Genomic DNA, 22,855 nt, shown 5'->3' with positions numbered 1-22,855 from the left:
CATGGTAGTGCCCGCTCATCACTAGTTACGAGTACAGAGCAACTGAGCATGGTAGTGCCCGCTCATCACTAGTTACGAGTACAGAGCAACTGAGCATGGTAGTGCCCGCTCATCACTAGTTACGAGTACTGAGCAACTGAGCATGGTAGTGCCCGCTCATCACTGGTTACGAGTACTGAGCAACTGAGCATGGTAGTGCCCGCTCATCACTGGTTACGAGTACTGAGCAACTGAGCATGGTAATGCCCGCTCATCACTGGTTACGAGTACCGAGCACCTGAGCATGGTAGTGCCCGCTTATCACTAGTTACGAGTACCGAGCACCTGAGCATGGTAGTGCTCGCTCATCACTAGTTACGAGTACCGAGCACCTGAGTATGGTAGTGCCCGCTCATCACTAGTTACGAGTACAAAGCACCTGAGCATGGTAGTGTCCGCTCATCACTAGTTACGAGTCCCGAGCACCTGAGCATGGTAGTGCCCGCTCATCACTAGTTACGAGTACAAAGCACCGGAGCATGGTAGTGTCCGCTCATCACTAGTTACGAGTACAAAGCACCTGAGCATGGTAGTGCCCGCTCATCACTAGTTACGAGTACAAAGCACCCGAGCATGGTAGTGCCCGCTCATCACTAGTTACGAGTACAAAGCACCGGAGCATGGTAGTGTCCGCTCATCACTAGTTACGAGTCCCAAGCACCCGAGCATGGTAGTGCTCGCTCATCACTAGTTACGAGTATTGAGCACCCGAGCATGGTAGTGCGCGCTCATCACTAGTTACCAGTACAGAGCACCAGAGCATGGTAGTGCCCGCTCATCACTAGTTACCAGTACTGAGCACCTGAGCATGGTAGTGTCCGCTCATCACTAGTTACGAGTACAAAGCACCTGAGCATGGTAGTGCCCGCTCATCACTAGTTACGAGTACAAAGCACCCGAGCATGGTAGTGCCCGCTCATCACTAGTTACGAGTACAAAGCACCGGACCATGGTAGTGCCCGCTTATCACTAGTTACGAGTACAAAGCACCGGAGCATGGTAGTGCCCGCTCATCACTAGTTACGAGTACCGAGCACCTGAGCATGGTAGTGCCCGCTCATCACTAGTTACGAGTACCGAGCACCTGAGCATGGTAGTGCCCGCTTATCATTAGTTACGAGTACCGAGCACCTGAGCATGGTAGTGCTCGCTCATCACTAGTTACGAGTACCGAGCACCTGAGCATGGTAGTGCCCGCTCATCACTAGTTATGAGTACAAAGCACCTGAGCATGGTAGTGCCCGCTCATCACTAGTTACCAGTACTGAGCACCGGAGCATGGTAGTGCCCGCTCATCACTAGTTACCAGTACTGAGCACCCGAGCATGGTAGTGCTCGCTCATCACTAGTTACGAGTATTGAGCACCCGAGCATGGTAGTGCCCGCTCATCACTAGTTACGAGTACAGAGCAACTGAGCATGGTAGTGCCCGCTCATCACTAGTTACGAGTACAGAGCAACTGAGCATGGTAGTGCCCGCTCATCACTAGTTACCAGTACAGAGCACCCGAGCATGGTAGTGCCCGCTCATCACTAGTTACCAGTACTGAGCACCTGAGCATGGTAGTGCCCGCTCATCACTAGTTACCAGTACAGAGCACCCGAGCATGGTAGTGCCCGCTCATCACTAGTTACGAGTACAGAGCAACTGAGCATGGTAGTGCCCGCTCATCACTAGTTACGAGTACAGAGCAACTGAGCATGGTAGTGCCCGCTCATCACTAGTTACGAGTACAGAGCAACTGAGCATGGTAGTGCCCGCTCATCACTAGTTACCAGTATTGAGCACCCTAGCATGGTAGTGTCCGCTCATCACTAGTTACGAGTACTGAGCACCTGAGCATGGTAGTGCCCGCTCATGACTGGTTACGAGTACTGAGCACCTGAGCATGGTAGTGCCCGCTCATCACTGGTTACGAGTACTGAGCAACTGAGCATGGTAGTGTCCGCTCATCACTGGTTACGAGTTCTGAGCAACTGAGCATGGTAGTGCCCGCTCATCACTAGTTACGAGTACCGAGCACCTGAGCATGGTAGTGCCCGCTTATCACTAGTTACGAGTACCGAGCACCTGAGCATGGTAGTGCTCGCTCATCACTAGTTACGAGTAACGAGCACCTGAGCATGGTAGTGTCCGCTCATCACTAGATACGAGTACAAAGCACCTGAGCATGGTAGTGTCCGCTCATCACTAGTTACGAGTATTGAGCACCAGAGCATGGTAGTACCCGCTTATCACTAGTTACGAGTACAAAGCACCTGAGCATGGTAGTGCCCGCTCATCACTAGTTACGAGTAAAAAGCACTGGAGCATGGTAGTGTCCGCTCATCACTAGTTATGAGTCCCAAGCACCCGAGCATGGTAGTGCTCGCTCATCACTAGTTACGAGTATTGAGCACCCGAGCATGGTAGTGCGCGCTCATCACTAGTTACGAGTACCGAGCACCTGAGCATGGTAGTGCCCGCTCATCACTAGTTACGAGTACCGAGCACCTGAGCATGGTAGTGCCCGCTCATCACTAGTTACGAGTACCGAGCACCTGAGCATGGTAGTGCCCGCTCATCACTAGTTACGAGTACAAAGCACCTGAGCATGGTAGTGCCCGCTCATCACTAGTTACGAGTACAAAGCACCTGAGCATGGTAGTGTCCGCTCATCACTAGTTACGAGTCCCAAGCACCCGAGCATGGTAGTGCTCGCTCATCACTAGTTACGAGTATTGAGCACCCGAGCATGGTAGTGCGCGCTCATCACTAGTTACCAGTACAGAGCACCCGAGCATGGTAGTGCCCGCTCATCACTAGTTACGAGTACCGAGCACCTGAGCATGGTAGTGCCCGCTCATCACTAGTTACGAGTACCGAGCACCTGAGCATGGTAGTGCCCGCTCATCACTAGTTACGAGTACCGAGCACCTGAGCATGGTAGTGCCCGCTTATCACTAGTTACGAGTACCGAGCACCTGAGCATGGTAGTGCTCGCTCATCACTAGTTACGAGTACCGAGCACCTGAGCATGGTAGTGCCTGCTCATCACTAGTTACGAGTACAAAGCACCTGAGCATGGTAGTGTCCGCTCATCACTAGTTACGAGTCCCGAGCACCTGAGCATGGTAGTGCCCGCTCATCACTAGTTACGAGTACAAAGCACCAGAGCATGGTAGTGCCCGCTCATCACTAGTTACCAGTACTGAGCACCCGAGCATGGTAGTGCTCGCTCATCACTAGTTACGAGTATTGAGCACCCGAGCATGGTAGTACCCGCTTATCACTAGTTACGAGTACAAAGCAACTGAGCATGGTAGTGCCCGCTCATCACTAGTTACCAGTACAGAGCACCCGAGCATGGTAGTGCCCGCTCATCACTAGTTACCAGTACTGAGCACCTGAGCATGGTAGTGCCTGCTCATCACTAGTTACCAGTACTGAGTACCCGAGCATGGTAGTGCCCACTCATCACTAGTTACCAGTACTGAGCACCCGAGCATGGTAGTGCCCGCTCATCACTAGTTACGAGTACAAAGCACCTGAGCATGGTAGTGCCTGCTCATCACTAGTTACGAGTACAGAGCAACTGAGCATGGTAGTGCCCGCTCATCACTAGTTACGAGTACTGAGCACCTGAGCATGGTAGTGCCTGCTCATCACTAGTTACGAGTACTGAGTACCTGAGCATGGTAGTGCCTGCTCATCACTAGTTACCAGTACAGAGAACCCGAGCATGGTAGTGCCCGCTCATCACTAGTTACCAGTACTGAGCACCCGAGCATGGTAGTGCTCGCTCATCACTAGTTACGAGTATTGAGCACCCGAGCATGGTAGTACCCGCTTATCACTAGTTACGAGTACAAAGCACCTGAGCATGGTAGTGCCCGCTCATCACTAGTTACCAGTACTGAGCACCTGAGCATGGTAGTGCCCGCTCATCACTAGTTACCAGTACTGAGTACCCGAGCATGGTAGTGCCCACTCATCACTAGTTACCAGTACTGAGCACCCGAGCATGGTAGTGCCCGCTCATCACTAGTTACGAGTACAAAGCACCTGAGCATGGTAGTGCCCGCTCATCACTAGTTACGAGTACAGAGCAACTGAGCATGGTAGTGCCCGCTCATCACTAGTTACCAGTACTGAGCACCTGAGCATGGTAGTGCCTGCTCATCACTAGTTACCAGTACTGAGTACCCGAGCATGGTAGTGCCCACTCATCACTAGTTACCAGTACTGAGCACCCGAGCATGGTAGTGCCCGCTCATCACTAGTTACGAGTACAAAGCACCTGAGCATGGTAGTGCCTGCTCATCACTAGTTACGAGTACAGAGCAACTGAGCATGGTAGTGCCCGCTCATCACTAGTTACGAGTACTGAGCACCTGAGCATGGTAGTGCCTGCTCATCACTAGTTACCAGTACAGAGAACCCGAGCATGGTAGTACCCGCTTATCACTAGTTACGAGTACAGAGCACCTGAGCATGGTAATGCCCGCTCATCACTAGTTACGAGTACAGAGCACCTGAGCATGGTAGTGCCCGCTCATCACTAGTTACGAGTACAGAGCAACTGAGCATGGTAGTACCCGCTTATCACTAGTTACGAGTACAGAGCACCTGAGCATGGTAATGCCCGCTCATCACTAGTTACGAGTAAAAAGCACTGGAGCATGGTAGTGTCCGCTCATCACTAGTTACGAGTCCCAAGCACCCGAGCATGGTAGTGCTCGCTCATCACTAGTTACGAGTATTGAGCACCCGAGCATGGTAGTGCCCGCTCATCACTGGTTACGAGTACTGAGCAACTGAGCATGGTAGTGCCCGCTCATCACTAGTTACCAGTACCGAGCACCTGAGCATGGTAGTGCGCGCTCATCACTAGTTACGAGTACCGAGCACCTGAGCATGGTAGTGCGCGCTCATCACTAGTTACGAGTACCGAGCACCTGAGCATGGTAGTGCTCGCTCATCACTAGTTACGAGTACCGAGCACCTGAGCATGGTAGTGCCCGCTCATCACTAGTTACGGGTACAAAGCACCTGAGCATGGTAGTGCCCGCTCATCACTAGTTACGAGTACAAAGCACCTGAGCATGGTAGTGCCCGCTCATCACTAGTTACGAGTACAAAGCACCTGAGCATGGTAGTGTCCGCTCATCACTAGTTACCAGTACCGAGCACCTGAGCATGGTAATGCCCGCTCATCACTAGTTACGAGTACAGAGCAACTGAGCATGGTAGTGCCCGCTCATCACTAGTTACGAGTACAGAGCAACTGAGCATGGTAGTGCCCGCTCATCACTAGTTACCAGTACTGAGCACCCTAGCATGGTAGTGTCCGCTCATCACTAGTTACGAGTACTGAGCACCTGAGCATGGTAGTGCCCGCTCATCACTGGTTACGAGTACTGAGCAACTGAGCATGGTAGTGCCCGCTCATCACTAGTTACGAGTACAAAGCACCTGAGCATGGTAGTGCCCGCTCATCACTAGTTACCAGTACTGAGCACCTGAGCATGGTAGTGTCCGCTCATCACTAGTTACGAGTACAAAGCACCTGAGCATGGTAGTGCCCGCTCATCACTAGTTACGAGTACAAAGCACCCGAGCATGGTAGTGCCCGCTCATCACTAGTTACGAGTACAAAGCACCCGAGCATGGTAGTGCCCGCTCATCACTAGTTACGAGTACAAAGCACCGGACCATGGTAGTGCCCGCTCATCACTAGTTACGAGTACCGAGCACCTGAGCATGGTAGTGCCCGCTCATCACTAGTTACGAGTACCGAGCACCTGAGCATGGTAGTGCCCGCTTATCATTAGTTGCGAGTACCGAGCACCTGAGCATGGTAGTGCTCGCTCATCACTAGTTACGAGTACCGAGCACCTGAGCATGGTAGTGCCCGCTCATCACTAGTTACGAGTACAAAGCACCTGAGCATGGTAGTGTCCGCTCATCACTAGTTACGAGTCCCGAGCACCTGAGCATGGTAGTGCCCGCTCATCACTAGTTACGAGTACAAAGCACCGGAGCATGGTAGTGCCCGCTCATCACTAGTTACCAGTACTGAGCACCCGAGCATGGTAGTGCTCGCTCATCACTAGTTACGAGTATTGAGCACCCGAGCATGGTAGTGCCCGCTCATCACTAGTTACGAGTACAGAGCAACTGAGCATGGTAGTGCCCGCTCATCACTAGTTACGAGTACAGAGCAACTGAGCATGGTAGTGCCCGCTCATCACTAGTTACGAGTACAGAGCAACTGAGCATGGTAGTGCCCGCTCATCACTAGTTACCAGTACAGAGCACCCGAGCATGGTAGTGCCCGCTCATCACTAGTTACCAGTACTGAGCACCTGAGCATGGTAGTGCCCGCTCATCACTAGTTACCAGTACAGAGAACCCGAGCATGGTAGTACCCGCTTATCACTAGTTACGAGTACAGAGCACCCGAGCATGGTAGTGCCCGCTCATCACTAGTTACGAGTACAGAGCAACTGAGCATGGTAGTGCCCGCTCATCACTAGTTACGAGTACAGAGCAACTGAGCATGGTAGTGCCCGCTCATCACTAGTTACGAGTACCGAGCACCTGAGCATGGTAGTGCCCGCTTATCACTAGTTACGAGTACCGAGCACCTGAGCATGGTAGTGCTCGCTCATCACTAGTTACGAGTACCGAGCACCTGAGCATGGTAGTGTCCGCTCATCACTAGTTACGAGTACAAAGCACCTGAGCATGGTAGTGTCCGCTCATCACTAGTTACGAGTCCCGAGCACCCGAGCATGGTAGTGCTCGCTCATCACTAGTTACGAGTATTGAGCACCCGAGCATGGTAGTACCCGCTTATCACTAGTTACGAGTACAAAGCACCTGAGCATGGTAGTGCCCGCTCATCACTAGTTACGAGTACAAAGCACCGGAGCATGGTAGTGCCCGCTCATCACTAGTTACGAGTATTGAGCACCCGAGCATGGTAGTGCGCGCTCATCACTAGTTACGAGTACCGAGCACCTGAGCATGGTAGTGCCCGCTCATCACTAGTTACGAGTACCGAGCACCTGAGCATGGTAGTGCCCGCTCATCACTAGTTACGAGTACCGAGCACCTGAGCATGGTAGTGCCCGCTCATCACTAGTTACGAGTACAAAGCACCTGAGCATGGTAGTGCCCGCTCATCACTAGTTACGAGTACAAAGCACCTGAGCATGGTAGTGTCCGCTCATCACTAGTTACGAGTCCCGAGCACCTGAGCATGGTAGTGCCCGCTCATCACTAGTTACGAGTACAAAGCACCGGAGCATGGTAGTGTCCGCTCATCACTAGTTACGAGTCCCAAGCACCCGAGCATGGTAGTGCTCGCTCATCACTAGTTACGAGTACAGAGCACCTGAGCATGGTAGTGCGCGCTCATCACTAGTTACCAGTACAGAGCACCCGAGCATGGTAGTGCCCGCTCATCACTAGTTACGAGTACCGAGCACCTGAGCATGGTAGTGCCCGCTCATCACTAGTTACGAGTACCGAGCACCTGAGCATGGTAGTGCCCGCTCATCACTAGTTACGAGTACCGAGCACCTGAGCATGGTAGTGCCCGCTTATCACTAGTTACGAGTACCGAGCACCTGAGCATGGTAGTGCTCGCTCATCACTAGTTACGAGTACCGAGCACCTGAGCATGGTAGTGCCCGCTCATCACTAGTTACGAGTACAAAGCACCTGAGCATGGTAGTGCCCGCTCATCACTAGTTACCAGTACTGAGCACCCGAGCATGGTAGTGCCCGCTCATCACTAGTTACCAGTACAAAGCACTTGAGCATGGTAGTGTCCGCTCATCACTAGTTACGAGTCCCGAGCACCTGAGCATGGTAGTGCCCGCTCATCACTAGTTACGAGTACAAAGCACCGGAGCATGGTAGTGCCCGCTCATCACTAGTTACCAGTACTGAGCACCCGAGCATGGTAGTGCTCGCTCATCACTAGTTACGAGTATTGAGCACCCGAGCATGGTAGTACCCGCTTATCACTAGTTACGAGTACAAAGCAACTGAGCATGGTAGTGCCCGCTCATCACTAGTTACCAGTACAGAGCACCCGAGCATGGTAGTGCCCGCTCATCACTAGTTACCAGTACTGAGCACCTGAGCATGGTAGTGCCTGCTCATCACTAGTTACCAGTACTGAGTACCCGAGCATGGTAGTGCCCACTCATCACTAGTTACCAGTACTGAGCACCCGAGCATGGTAGTGCCCGCTCATCACTAGTTACGAGTACAAAGCACCTGAGCATGGTAGTGCCTGCTCATCACTAGTTACGAGTACAGAGCAACTGAGCATGGTAGTGCCCGCTCATCACTAGTTACGAGTACTGAGCACCTGAGCATGGTAGTGCCTGCTCATCACTAGTTACGAGTACTGAGTACCTGAGCATGGTAGTGCCTGCTCATCACTAGTTACCAGTACAGAGAACCCGAGCATGGTAGTGCCCGCTCATCACTAGTTACCAGTACTGAGCACCCGAGCATGGTAGTGCTCGCTCATCACTAGTTACGAGTATTGAGCACCCGAGCATGGTAGTACCCGCTTATCACTAGTTACGAGTACAAAGCACCTGAGCATGGTAGTGCCCGCTCATCACTAGTTACGAGTACAGAGCAACTGAGCATGGTAGTGCCCGCTCATCACTAGTTACCAGTACAGAGCACCCGAGCATGGTAGTGCCCGCTCATCACTAGTTACCAGTACTGAGCACCTGAGCATGGTAGTGCCCGCTCATCACTAGTTACCAGTACTGAGTACCCGAGCATGGTAGTGCCCACTCATCACTAGTTACCAGTACTGAGCACCCGAGCATGGTAGTGCCCGCTCATCACTAGTTACGAGTACAAAGCACCTGAGCATGGTAGTGCCCGCTCATCACTAGTTACGAGTACAGAGCAACTGAGCATGGTAGTGCCCGCTCATCACTAGTTACCAGTACTGAGCACCTGAGCATGGTAGTGCCTGCTCATCACTAGTTACCAGTACTGAGTACCCGAGCATGGTAGTGCCCACTCATCACTAGTTACCAGTACTGAGCACCCGAGCATGGTAGTGCCCGCTCATCACTAGTTACGAGTACAAAGCACCTGAGCATGGTAGTGCCTGCTCATCACTAGTTACGAGTACAGAGCAACTGAGCATGGTAGTGCCCGCTCATCACTAGTTACGAGTACTGAGCACCTGAGCATGGTAGTGCCTGCTCATCACTAGTTACCAGTACTGAGCACCTGAGCATGGTAGTGCCTGCTCATCACTAGTTACCAGTAGAGAGAACCCGAGCATGGTAGTACCCGCTCATCACTAGTTACGAGTACAGAGCACCTGAGCATGGTAATGCCCGCTCATCACTAGTTACGAGTACAGAGCACCTGAGCATGGTAGTGCCCGCTCATCACTAGTTACGAGTACAGAGCAACTGAGCATGGTAGTACCCGCTTATCACTAGTTACGAGTACAGAGCACCTGAGCATGGTAATGCCCGCTCATCACTAGTTACGAGTACAGAGCAACTGAGCATGGTAGTGCCCGCTCATCACTAGTTACGAGTACAGAGCAACTGAGCATGGTAGTGCCCGCTCATCACTAGTTACGAGTACAGAGCAACTGAGCATGGTAGTGCCCGCTCATCATTAGTTACCAGTACTGAGCACCTGAGCATGGTAGTGCCCGCTCATCACTAGTTACCAGTACTGAGCACCCTAGCATGGTAGTGTCCGCTCATCACTAGTTACGAGTACTGAGCACCTGAGCATGGTAGTGCCCGCTCATCACTGGTTACGAGTACTGAGCAACTGAGCATGGTAGTGCCCGCTCATCACTGGTTACGAGTACTGAGCAACTGAGCATGGTAGTGCCCGCTCATCACTAGTTACCAGTACCGAGCACCTTAGCATGGTAGTGCGCGCTCATCACTAGTTACGAGTACCGAGCACCTGAGCATGGTAGTGCGCGCTCATCACTAGTTACGAGTACCGAGCACCTGAGCATGGTAGTGCTCGCTCATCACTAGTTACGAGTACCGAGCACCTGAGCATGGTAGTGCCCGCTCATCACTAGTTACGGGTACAAAGCACCTGAGCATGGTAGTGCCCGCTCATCACTAGTTACGAGTACAAAGCACCTGAGCATGGTAGTGCCCGCTCATCACTAGTTACGAGTACAGAGCACCCGAGCATGGTAGTGCCCGCTCATCACTAGTTACCAGTACTGAGCACCCGAGCATGGTAGTGTCCGCTCATCACTAGTTACCAGTACTGAGCACCTGAGCATGGTAATGCCCGCTCATCACTAGTTACGAGTACAGAGCAACTGAGCATGGTAGTGCCCGCTCATTACTAGTTACGAGTACAGAGCAACTGAGCATGGTAGTGCCCGCTCATCACTAGTTACCAGTACTGAGCACCCTAGCATGGTAGTGTCCGCTCATCACTAGTTACGAGTACTGAGCACCTGAGCATGGTAGTGCCCGCTCATCACTGGTTACGAGTACTGAGCAACTGAGCATGGTAGTGCCCGCTCATCACTAGTTACGAGTACAAAGCACCTGAGCATGGTAGTGCCCGCTCATCACTAGTTACCAGTACTGAGCACCCGAGCATGGTAGTGCCCGCTCATCACTGGTTACGAGTACTGAGCACCTGAGCATGGTAGTGCCCGCTCATCACTAGTTACGAGTACCGAGCACCTGAGCATGGTAGTGCCCGCTCATCACTAGTTACCAGTACTGAGCACCCGAGCATGGTAGTGCCCGCTCATCACTGGTTACGAGTACTGAGCAACTGAGCATGGTAGTGCCTGCTCATCACTAATTAGGAGTACGGAGTATAAGCATTATTGTTTTATTGGCGGCAAACGTGGGGATTGAGAATGGTAGACAATTCCTTCCAGGAAGGTCTTAGTGACAAACGTTCCTTAGGGCTCAATAGCAGGCTGCAGCTTTAGGATAATCCACCGTGCAAAAAGAAGCAGGAAGAGATAACTGTGGATGGTGGAAAACAAAAAAGTGGGAAAATTAAAGCAGATCGCCAGGATCCGAGAGAAAGAAGTCCCATGGGACACCGCAGTGACCAAGATCACAAATCTTTCATGTCCTGATGGTTTGGGATGTCTTGATACTACCAAGAAAAATGCTTCCTTACTTGCTGGGATCGGATTTGCTAGTGATGAGAAATCGAGCTTTGAAGCCACATGCAAATTAGTCAGGAAGTGCACTGGGGGCGTGTCAATAACTGAGCAATGACATGCCTCCAAACTAATTTGCATGCCTCTTCAAACCTCAATTTCTCATCGCTGGTGCATCGGATTGCTACAAGCCAGGTATCATTTTTCTTGTTGTACTCTGACCTATACTACCAGGCCGCTTGTTTTCATAGTAAAATCGTCCTCAGAAATCCCCTTTAATAAAAACTCTTTTGCATCAAGCAGAACAGATCTGCGCGGCCACACGTCTCGCGGTGACATCCGCCCTATAAACCATCACTCAATCAGAGCCCAGACCATCGCGACCAGACGCACCAGTCTGAGGCCTTGGAATGAGACCACGATCGGGTGCCAAACCAATAAGCCAGAATATTAAACGCAGGATTTGGTGGTTTCAGAGAATTTATAGACCCTGTGGCTTCGATCCAGATCATTTTGTTTAGTTGTATATTAAATAAAACTCCCAGCATCCCATTACTCACAGATAGGAGACTGTGATTTATGTGGCAGATGCAAGTGAATAATAGGGTGCATGAGAATGCAATCTGGGAAAATGGACTGAGAGTAGCGAAGCAATAAACCTCTCCGCATCGCTCCACTTTAATCACCTTAAACCACGTTAATGTCACTCATACCCACTACTGGGCTTCTGAATTCCCCATCATTACTGTGACATTGTATTTCAAAAGTGCATTGCATAATTAACCTGAATTTAGTGTGAAATATTATGCTGAAAATTCTTCACTATGTTTGTTGGATGGGGTGCAATACACGACTATGACCAGTAGATGTCCTCACTACCAATTAGCAGCAGGTTACTTATGTTGTGGAGGGTTTAGTACAGTTTTGCAACAAAATAGGCTTTTTACAATTTTAGCTATTTTACGAGGCGACTTCTTAAATTATTCCTTTTAACTTTAAGATATTAAATTATTTTCGAAGAATAATTACTTTAGGTCGTCCTCAAGTGTGCACAATAATATTTCCTCTGGTAGCAATTCCTTAGGCCCCTTACACATGTCAGTGATTACGGTACATATGCTGCATAATTAACCTAAATTTAGTGTGAAATATGCTGAAAATTCTTCACTGTGGTTGTTGGATGGGATCAGGTAAATAACTATGACCAGCAGATGTCTGCACTAACATTTAGCAGCAGGTTACTTGTGTTGTGGAGGGTTTAGTACAGTTTTGCAACAAAATAGGCTTTTTACAATTTTAGCCATTTTATGAGGAGACTGCATACATTTTTCCTTCTAACTTTAACATATTAAATTATTTTCGAAGAATAATTACTTTCAGTCATTCTCAAGTGTGCACAATAATATTTCCTCTGGCAGCAATTCCTTAGGCACCCTTCACACGTCAGTGATTGCGGTACGTACGTTGCATAGCATAATTAACTTGAATTTAGTGTGAAATAATATACTGAAAATTATTCACTATGTTTGTTGGATAGGGTGCAGTACACGACTATGACCAGTAGATGTCCTCTCTGCCAATTAGCAGCAGGTTACTTATGTTGGAGGGTTTAGTACAGTTTTGCAACAAAATAGGCTTTTTACAGTTTTAGCCATTTTAGGAGGAGACTTCATAAATTTGTCATTCTTACTTTAAGATATTAATTATTATAGAAGAATAATTACTTTAGGTTGTCCTCAAGTGTGCACAATAATATTTCCTCTGGTAGCGATTCTTTAGGCCCCTTTCACACATCAGTGATTGCGGTATGTATGTTGCATAATTAACCTGAATTTAGTGTGAAATATTATGCTGAAAATTCTTCGCTATGGTTGTTGGATGGGGTGCAGTACACAACTATGATCAGTAGATGTCCTCACTAACATTTAGCAACAGGTAACCTGTGTTGTGGAGGGTTTAGTACAGTTTTGCAACAAACGAGGCAGAAGCTCTTTGCAATTTTAACCATTTTGTGATTAGAGGCTTCAGAGATTTTTCCTTTTTACTTTAAGATATTATTTTCTTAGAATAATTACTATTGGTCGTCCTCAAGTGTGCACAATAATATTTCCTCTGGTAGCAATTAATTCCTTAGGCCCCTTTCACACGTCAGTGATTGCGGTACGCATGTTGCATAATTAACCTGAATTTAGTGTGAAATATTACGCTGAATATTCTTCACTATGGTTGTTGGATGGGATCAGGTACATAACTATATAGATGTCCTCACTAACATTTAGCAACAGGCAACCTGGTGCTGTGGAGGGTTTAGTACAGTTTTGCAACAAAATTGGTAGAAGCTCTTTGTAATTTTAGACATTTTCTGAGGAGGCTTCGAGGATTTTTCCTTCTTTAAGATATTAATTATTTTCTAAGAATAATTACTTTCGGTCGTCCTCAAGCGTGCACAATAAGATTTCCTCTGGTAGCGATTCCTTAGTCCCCCTTTCACACGTCAGTGATTCCGGTACAGATATCACTGTTTTGTATAAGTACTGAAATCACGGACATCTACAAAAATCATGAAGATCAAATGACCATGTGTCCGTGTGGCACATGCGTGTTCGTATCATCTGTTTTTCTCCGGCACCACTGATGTCACACAGTGGTGTGATCCGTGTGACACGTACCGGAGAAAATACGTGTCTGAAATAAAATGATTTTGTATACTCATCTGTCTCCAGTGCTGCCATCTACAGCACTGCTGTCTCTTGCTTCAGGTCCCACTCATTATGCTCATGAATATTCACTGCACCATGGACCCGGAAGCGCGTGTGACTGCAGCACCAGAGACATTAGCGTTGGGGAAAGGGGAGTATAAAGTTCCTGATCTCCGTGTGCTATCAGGGATAGCACGCAGAGAACACACATATGCCAAAATCATGGCACACGGAGGGTCAAACGCACCTTTAACATGTCAGTGAAAAACCTTTGTGGTTGTTACGGACATGTGAAAGAGGCCTTAGTAAACAGAGGTTAGAACTTGACTTGAGCTCCTACATTTACACAATTTTCCATCATTTATTCAATGCGCGTTCGGTCTGAGAAGAGTCACCTGTTTTTCCGGTGTTCTTCATCCACGTCTTGTTCGAGGACTCGTTCTCGAATCCGTCCAGTACAAGCTCCTGGAACTCATCCCGGATATTGGCAGTGTAATCGACAATGTCTATGGGGGACTGATGAAGGCCTTTACAATCCATGCTGGTCATTACCCAATGCTCAGGTCCAAACGCACCTGTAGAAAAAAAATAAAGGACACCCATTAAAAATAAAATAAGGGAACATCAGAGCCACTAAAAACATTCAAGCATTAGGAAGCAAACATCATTGCGGGTCTACAAACTGGAGAGAAGTAGTAATTCTAGGCCGGCGATCGTTCTGAATCCAGTGTATCCTTGTATTCATGAACATAGTCATCGACTAATCGGGCTGAGTGCAGAAAACGGACAGAGGACGTGTTCAGTCCGTGCTGCTGCTGAAGACTTTCTACTCAATGCATTTCAAAGTCATGGCAAGCTTCTTCATCAGGAAAACAGGACTTTGGTTCTTTTCATGAAGAAGAATCCGATAAGGCTTTGAAATGCATTGAATAGAACTCACTTAACTTCACTGGTGTTTCTTGGATCTTCCATTGGAAAGTCTTCAGCAGCAGCGCGGAGTGAACACGTCTTATTAATAATAATAAAAAATAATAATTGTATTAATTTATATAGCACTTAATTCCACAGCGCTTTACATACATCAGCAATACTATCCCCATTGGGGATCACAATCTAGAGTCCCGATCTGTATGTCTTTGGAGGGTGGGAGGAAACCGGAGAACCCGGAGGAAACCCACGCAAACACGGGGAGAACATACAAACTCCTTGCAGATGGTGTCCTTGGTGGGATTTGAACCCAGGACCCCAGCGCTGCAAGACTGCAGTGCTAACCACTGAGCCACCACAAGACTGCAGTGCTAACCACTGAGCCACCACAAGACTGCAGTGCTAACCACTGAGCCACCACAAGACTACAGTGCTAACCACTGAGCCACAAGACTGCAGTGCTAACCACTGAGCCACCTGTCTTCTGTCCTTTTTCTGCATTTTCCTGTCCACTCCTGTATATACAGCAGCTGCTCCATTATTGAGAGCATGTCTTGCGCGTCGCACAAATTGAAAAGGTGAACGTACCCCTTTATCTTATTCCTTTTATACCAGATAAGACCCTATTTTGTGCCTTTTCTCCTTAGCGCTCTTTCATAATCAGAGCTGAATGGCAGATAACAGGGAATGATTGATATACACGTACATAGCGAAAATTAATTTTAAAGATTTAAGTGTCCCAGCAGGTCCTCTTCCCATCTGTAGTCAGCACAACATTGGAGTAGTGTGTGAAGTTGGCAGCTGACTTCATTATTTTAATAGCCAAGCCAGCCCCCTTCTCAGTCATAGCCAGTGTATACATATAGAAGGGAGCGAGCTTAAAAAAAGAAAAATGGCTCGTCAGCTTTGTTCTCCATCATACACAATGTATACACAGAGAAGAGGGGAGGGTTGGCTATTAAAATGTTCTGTCAGCCAGTCCCCTTCTCTGTCACAGCCATTGTATACACATAAAAGGGAGCTGGCAGTGTTTCCCTGAAAATAAGACCTAGCAGGATTTTTCAACGTTTTTGAAACATGCTTATGACATAAGCCCTTCTTCAAAAATAAGCCCTAGCTGCGGATCATCATACTAACAGCATCCTGAAATAGGGCTTGGACAGCCCTTTCAGGATATGTAACTTTTATTGGGGTACCTTGCCCCGTTGTGATTCTGTAAGCCCTGAAGTTTATATAGTCACATGCCAGCTAGTAAAGGGAATGAATATTCACCCCCTTCCCTGCCCAGCACTCTGCCATCATCAATGATTGGAACTTGTAATTAAAAAAATTAATATTCACTCCCTTCCTCACCCACCGCTCTTCCTTCATCATTGATTGGAACTTGTGGTTATGAAATAATAAATATTCACCCCTTTCCCTGCCCACCACACTGCAATCATCATTCATTGGAACTTGTGGTAATTAAAAAATGAATATTCACTCCCTTCCTCACCCACCGCTCTTCCTTCATTATTGATTGGAACTTGTGGTAATGAAATAATGAATATTCACTCCCTTCCACTACTCACCCCGGTGTGCGGCATCTGTGATTCACGCAGACTGCACTGCAATCCTTGGACAGTAATACGGCAATGATCATACCAGCTGGTGGCTCATCTCACCTGAGCGTGACTACTGCATAGAAATACACACATACACTCGGGTCAAGAGCCACCAGCCAATGCGAGCAATGTGCTGCGATCCATGAGCAGTAATATGGCAGTCTGAGTAAATCTGTGATTCCGTTCACAGTGTTGGTGGAAGGGGATGAATATTTACCATTCCATTAAAACATGTTCCAATTAATGATGTGTGCAGAAGGCTGGGCTGAATTATGGGCTGGGAAAGGGTGAATATTCATGTTTATTTAACAGGTGACTCAATCACTGACACCCATACAAAATATAAAGACATCCCAAAAAATAAGCCCCAGGATACCTTTGGTAGCCAAAATATAACCTACTGTCTTATTTTTAGGGAAAGACGGAAATAAAGTGATTAGTCAACCAGCTTAGTTCTCAGTCACAGCCAATGTATACTCCGAAAATGGTCTGTGGCTAGCTAGTGAAATGAGCGGTCAGCCAGCCCCCTCCACACAAGGCTCAGGATACGTGCCACCACCGGAAACCCTTACTGTGCAGGATACAAAATCGGTAGAGGTCATGTCATGCCTTGAGAGTGTAGATGAAAATTAGCGCTTCCTTAAGACCTGAACTAGATAAGTTACATAAATTTACTTTTTTAATTTTTTTTTTTCTTTTTTCTAAATAAGTAGTAAAATTTTGTAAGACCTCTATAGACTTTGGAGCAAAATTGGCCAAATAACGAGCATGGGCACCTTTAGTTCAGTACAGTTTTCTCTTCACTTTGCAAACAGCTTAAAATACTAAATATAAAACACAAAAACTATTAGTGCTGCAGAAAGTTTCCGCATTGTGATATGATGCAATGTCGCATTTCATGACCGGAGATCACAGAGTTCATGGATCTGATTATGACATTTGCAATTATCTGGGGAACGGCCAAAGTAAAGAAATGTAGCAAATACTGTATTGTTTGCTAACACGGTGTACATTCGCCACTTTGAAGTGTGTATTGGCAGGATACAAAGTGTCTAAAGACAACACAAGAGTCTTAAGCAGCCGTGTCCTCAGATTACTGCGGAGACTGAAACAAATGGGAATGACCGACTGCGGGCGAGACGCTGGGACAGCGGGGCGCGGTGTGAGAGTGCTGATATTTTAGGTGTAGTGTCTCCTCCCGTCCACCAGAGGGGTGTCTGCGCAGCTGCAGAGTCTCCTCCCGTCCACCAGAGGGGTGTCTGCGCAGCTGCAGAGTCTCCTCCCGTCCACCAGAGGGGTGTCTGCGCAGCTGCAGAGTCTCCTCCCGTCCACCAGAGGGGTGTCTGCGCAGCTGCAGAGTCTCCTCCCGTCCACCAGAGGGGTGTCTGCGCAGCTGCAGAGTCTCCTCCCGTCCACCAGAGGGGTGTCTGCGCAGCTGCAGAGTCTCCTCCCGTCCACCAGAGGGGTGTCTGCGCAGCTGCAGAGTCTCCTCCCGTCCACCAGAGGGGTGTCTGCGCAGCTGCAGAGTCTCCTCCCGTCCACCAGAGGGGTGTCTGCGCAGCTGCAGAGTCTCCTCCCGTCCACCAGAGGGGTGTCTGCGCAGCTGCAGAGTCTCCTCCCGTCCACCAGAGGGGTGTCTGCGCAGCTGCAGAGTCTCCTCCCGTCCACCAGAGGGGTGTCTGCGCAGCTGCAGAGCCTCCTCCCGTCCACCAGAGGGGTGTCTGCGCAGCTGCAGAGCCTCCTCCCGTCCACCAGAGGGGTGTCTGCGCAGCTGCAGAGCCTCCTCCCGTCCACCAGAGGGGTGTCTGCGCAGCTGCAGAGCCTCCTCCCGTCCACCAGAGGGGTGTCTGCGCAGCTGCAGAGCCTCCTCCCGTCCACCAGAGGGGTGTCTGCGCAGCTGCAGAGCCTCCTCCCGTCCACCAGAGGGGTGTCTGCGCAGCTGCAGAGCCTCCTCCCGTCCACCAGAGGGGTGTCTGCGCAGCTGCAGAGCCTCCTCCCGTCCACCAGAGGGGTGTCTGCGCAGCTGCAGAGCCTCCTCCCGTCCACCAGAGGGGTGTCTGCGCAGCTGCAGAGTCTCCTCCCGTCCACCAGAGGGGTGTCTGCGCAGCTGCAGAGTCTCCTCCCGTCCACCAGAGGGGTGTCTGCGCAGCTGCAGAGTCTCCTCCCTTCCACCAGAGGGGTGTCTGCGCAGCTGCAGAGTCTCCTCCCTTCCACCAGAGGGTTGTCTGCGCAGCTGCAGAGTCTCCTCCCTTCCACCAGAGGGGTGTCTGCGCAGTCTGGGAGGAGGATTCGGTGAAGAGCAAGAGAGGACAAAGGGAAGGAGACAGAGACAGAGCGCGACAGAGACAGAGCGCGACAGAGACAGAGCGCGACAGAGACAGAGCGCGACAGAGACAGAGCGCGACAGAGACAGAGCGCGACAGAGACAGAGCGCGACAGAGACAGAGCGCGACAGAGACAGAGCGCGACAGAGACAGAGCGCGACAGAGACAGAGCGCGACAGAGACAGAGCGCGACAGAGACAGAGCGCGACAGAGACAGAGCGCGACAGAGACAGAGCGCGACAGAGACAGAGCGCGACAGAGACAGAGCGCGACAGAGACAGAGCGCGACAGAGACAGAGCGCGACAGAGACAGAGCGCGACAGAGACAGAGCGCGACAGAGACAGAGCGCGACAGAGACAGAGCGCGACAGAGACAGAGCGCGACAGAGACAGAGCGCGACAGAGACAGAGCGCGACAGAGACAGAGCGCGACAGAGACAGAGCGCGACAGAGACAGAGCGCGACAGAGACAGAGCGCGACAGAGACAGAGCGCGACAGAGACAGAGCGCGACAGAGACAGAGCGCGACAGAGACAGAGCGCGACAGAGACAGAGCGCGACAGAGACAGAGCGCGACAGAGACAGAGCGCGACAGAGACAGAGCGCGACAGAGACAGAGCGCGACAGAGACAGAGCGCGACAGAGACAGAGCGCGACAGAGGCAGAGCGCGACAGAGGCAGAGCGCGACAGAGGCAGAGCGCGACAGAGGCAGAGCGCGACAGAGGCAGAGCGCGACAGAGGCAGAGCGCGACAGAGGCAGAGCGCGACAGAGGCAGAGCGCGACAGAGGCAGAGCGCGACAGAGGCAGAGCGCGACAGAGGCAGAGCGCGACAGAGGCAGAGCGCGACAGAGGCAGAGAGCGAGAGAGGCAGAGAGCGAGAGAGAGAGCGAGAGAGACAAGAGAGCGAGAGAGCGAGAGAGCGAGAGAGATATCCTAGAAAGTGTGGTGGCTGCCCTTCCCTGCACTGGACTGAGATCCCTGGACTGCTAGAGACAGCCTGCTGATTGCTGTGAGAGAGAGGCCACGCAGCCGAGTGCTGGCATACATCAGTCTGTTGATCAGTTTTTGAGGAGATTTATCCTCGTGACTGCCGGTCGCTTATGAACTTGCTGCGGCGCTGAAAGCTGCCAGGACCTCCCGAACCTCATACTCACCTGAATCCATCCATTGGTACTGTAAGTCATGAGCTCAGGCCTACGCTTATTTTTTTCTCGTAACTAGTCGTGAGCAGGCACTGCCATGCTCAGGTGCTCGGTACTCGTAACTAGTGATGAGCGGGCACTACCATGCTCGGGTGCTCGGTACTCGTAACTAGTGATGAGCGGACACTACCATGCTCGGGTGCTCAGTACTGGTAACTAGTAACGAGCGGGCACTACCATGCTTGGGTGCTCAGCACTCGTAACTAGTGATGAGCGGACACTACCATGCTCAGGTGCTTTATTTCCTCTGTGAGAGGTGGAGGGTTAAATACAGACATGTTTTTCTATTCCTGGATGTGTCAGAAATGCCCATAGTGTATAGATAACAGAATATATAGAACATAGAAACACGTCGTGTAAGGTATGAAGTCAAATAAACCTCTTGATGGAGATGTAGAATATTGTACGAGAATAATGGTTTATTTGTAGCTTGGGCTGTAAAACAGAATGCAATGTGGAAAGCAAAGAGGTTCATCAAAGATAAGGGGGTTCAAGAGGAAAAAATGCATCTGAAGGACACTTCCACCTGTAGAACGGCGTCCCGGAGAATTCCAATCGCACAGCATTACACGCACAGAGAAGCGGCATTCTTTCTTCACAAGAGCTTTTAGAATACAGCACAGAAAGCCCTCGCATCTCTGATCAGCAAGAAAAGGCTCAACTCTGCGCTCACAAAAAGAAACAAACCTGAAGATTTAGGTTTACGAGTCTTTGATGGAGCCACTGGCTTTCCAAAAATATGTTATAAAAATATTCCTTTTTACCTAAAATATATCAGAGTTCACGGGAGCAAAGTATGAAAACTCTTCATATATGGGAAACATTGTATATTAATATTATAACTAATATATACAGGAGCCAAAGACATAAGGGGGCACTGCCACTTCCAAATTAGCAAGAAGCTCAGATGTATTTAACAGTGAAATTTATATTTCATACTTTGTACAAAAACCTTTGTTGGTGATGAGGCTTCCAGACGTCTTTTTTTTGTATGGAGACACTAGTCACTTGCATTGCTCAGGTGGATTTTGGCCCATTCTTCCATACACACACACTCTTCACATCCTGCAGGTCCCAGCTCCTTCTCTGAACTCTCAGCTTTAGTTCCTTACATTTTCTATTGGATTCAGCTCCGGTAATCGGCTTGGGCATTCTCGCAGATTTATTTTCTTTCTCTGAAACCATTTGAGACTTTCATTGGCTGTGTTTGGGATCATGGTCTTGCTAAAATCTCCACCCTCATATCATCATCCATCATCAAGAATGTCTTGATACATTTGTCCATTCATCCTTCCAGCAATCATAAGAAGCTTGCCAGTGCCGTATGGTAAAAAAAAAACAAAAAAAAAAACAAAAAACAAAAAAAAAACAACAGCCTCACACAATGGTGTTCCCACCTCCCCATTTCCCAATTTGTGTTTTTTGGGGTTGCCTTTTGGCCTCCAAACATGATGTGTATTATGGCCTCCAAAGAGTTCAATTTTCATCTGATGAGACTTTATTCTCCCGGTATTTCACAGGCTTCTCTATATGTTGTTGCACAAACCTTAAAACGTGCTTCAACCTGCTTTTTTTTCAGCAAAGGAGTCCTGCGTGGCGAGTGTGCATACAGGAGCGAGCATACAGGCCATGGAGGGAGGAGGGGGGGGGAGGAAGAAGTGCATCACTGTTTTTTGTGAAACAATTTAATTTGCTGGTTCCAAGTCTTTAGGTTGCTCTGCACAGATGTTCCTTGGCTCTTGGTCAACTCTTCTGATAATTCTTTTTACTCCTCTGTCTGAAATCTTGTGGGGAGCACCTGGTCATGGCCTGTTTATGGTGAAATGATGTTCTACTTCCAGATTATGGCCTCAATAGTGGTCACTGAAGCCTTCAGTAGATTAGAAATTCTTCAGTAACCAGTGCCATCAGTATGTTTTTCAAAAATAAAAGGTCTTGAGACTGCTCACTGGTTTTACCCATCATGAGATGTTTCTTGTGTGCCTGGTAACGAGACACCTTTTTATAGGCCGTCAGTTGAACCAACTGATATTTTTCACTAAGTCGCAGGATTGTTTTCTAATTACTGATAGATTTAAGCTGGTGTCATCACTTTCCATGGCTTTTTGCACCTCTCATCATGTGTTCAATACTTTTTCTTTGTCTCATTTCTCATTATTACACATCAGAAAATTTACGGACACCTATTGTTTGATTTCTTCCCGTGTGGATTGGATGGGTTGTTACTGACATCTAGTCAGAAATTAATGTCAATAGCACCTTTAGAAATACATTTACTGAGAAAATTGGTGACGTGTTCAATACTTATTTCACCCACTGTACATACACACAAATTATTATATCCGTCCGACCACAGTATCACTGAAGAGTTTCTAGGACACTAAAAGTCTCCGTATATATTGTATAAACTCAATAAAATGACCTAAAAAGCCGAATGAAAGACAAGGGAAAGTTAATTATAAAACAGCAGGTTAATTCAATCCCACATTCAACCGTTCAAGGCTATTAAGTTAAAGAACAGAAAATTAATTGTGTCCAATAAAAAGGCTTTTTTTTTATTACATAAGGTGCTACATTTTAGGGTGTGTGCATACATTTAGTGTTTAGAAATTTCTGCATCTCTTGGCAGGAAAACGTTGGCGGAAAAACGGTGCGTTTTTGTAGGTTTTTGGGTTTTTTTGGTTTTTTTTGGGTAATGCAACATTTTATCTCCCAGAATTATCTGGATTCAGTTTTTCCATAAGCTTGTGTGCAGATGGGTATGTACTTTATTAGTAGTCCATTGGAGAGAGGGGACCACAGATTAGTTCCCTTGGACATTAATGGTGGTGACGACCGGCACAAAACTCAACCCTCTAAAATGGAACTACATAGAACTGCTGTCACGGTAGGTACGGAGGAG

At 48.8% G+C, this 22,855-nt stretch overlaps 1 protein-coding gene across 1 annotated transcript in view; it reads right to left on the bottom strand.

Moving 5' to 3' along the window:
* PTPRG (protein tyrosine phosphatase receptor type G) overlaps positions 1-22,855 on the bottom strand; it is a 687,996-nt gene that overhangs the window by 379,150 nt on the left and 285,991 nt on the right. Inside the window, exon 3 of the mRNA XM_075321067.1 lies at positions 14,290-14,469. Within this exon, the coding sequence (XP_075177182.1) occupies positions 14,290-14,469 (180 nt within the window). The remainder of the gene's footprint in view (positions 1-14,289; positions 14,470-22,855) is intronic.

This window comes from Anomaloglossus baeobatrachus, chromosome 8 (genome assembly GCF_048569485.1).
Source record: "Anomaloglossus baeobatrachus isolate aAnoBae1 chromosome 8, aAnoBae1.hap1, whole genome shotgun sequence".
NCBI lineage: Eukaryota > Metazoa > Chordata > Amphibia > Anura > Aromobatidae > Anomaloglossus > Anomaloglossus baeobatrachus.
Note: the sequence above shows the minus strand (reverse complement) of the source record. Positions and strands in the feature narration are given on the sequence as shown.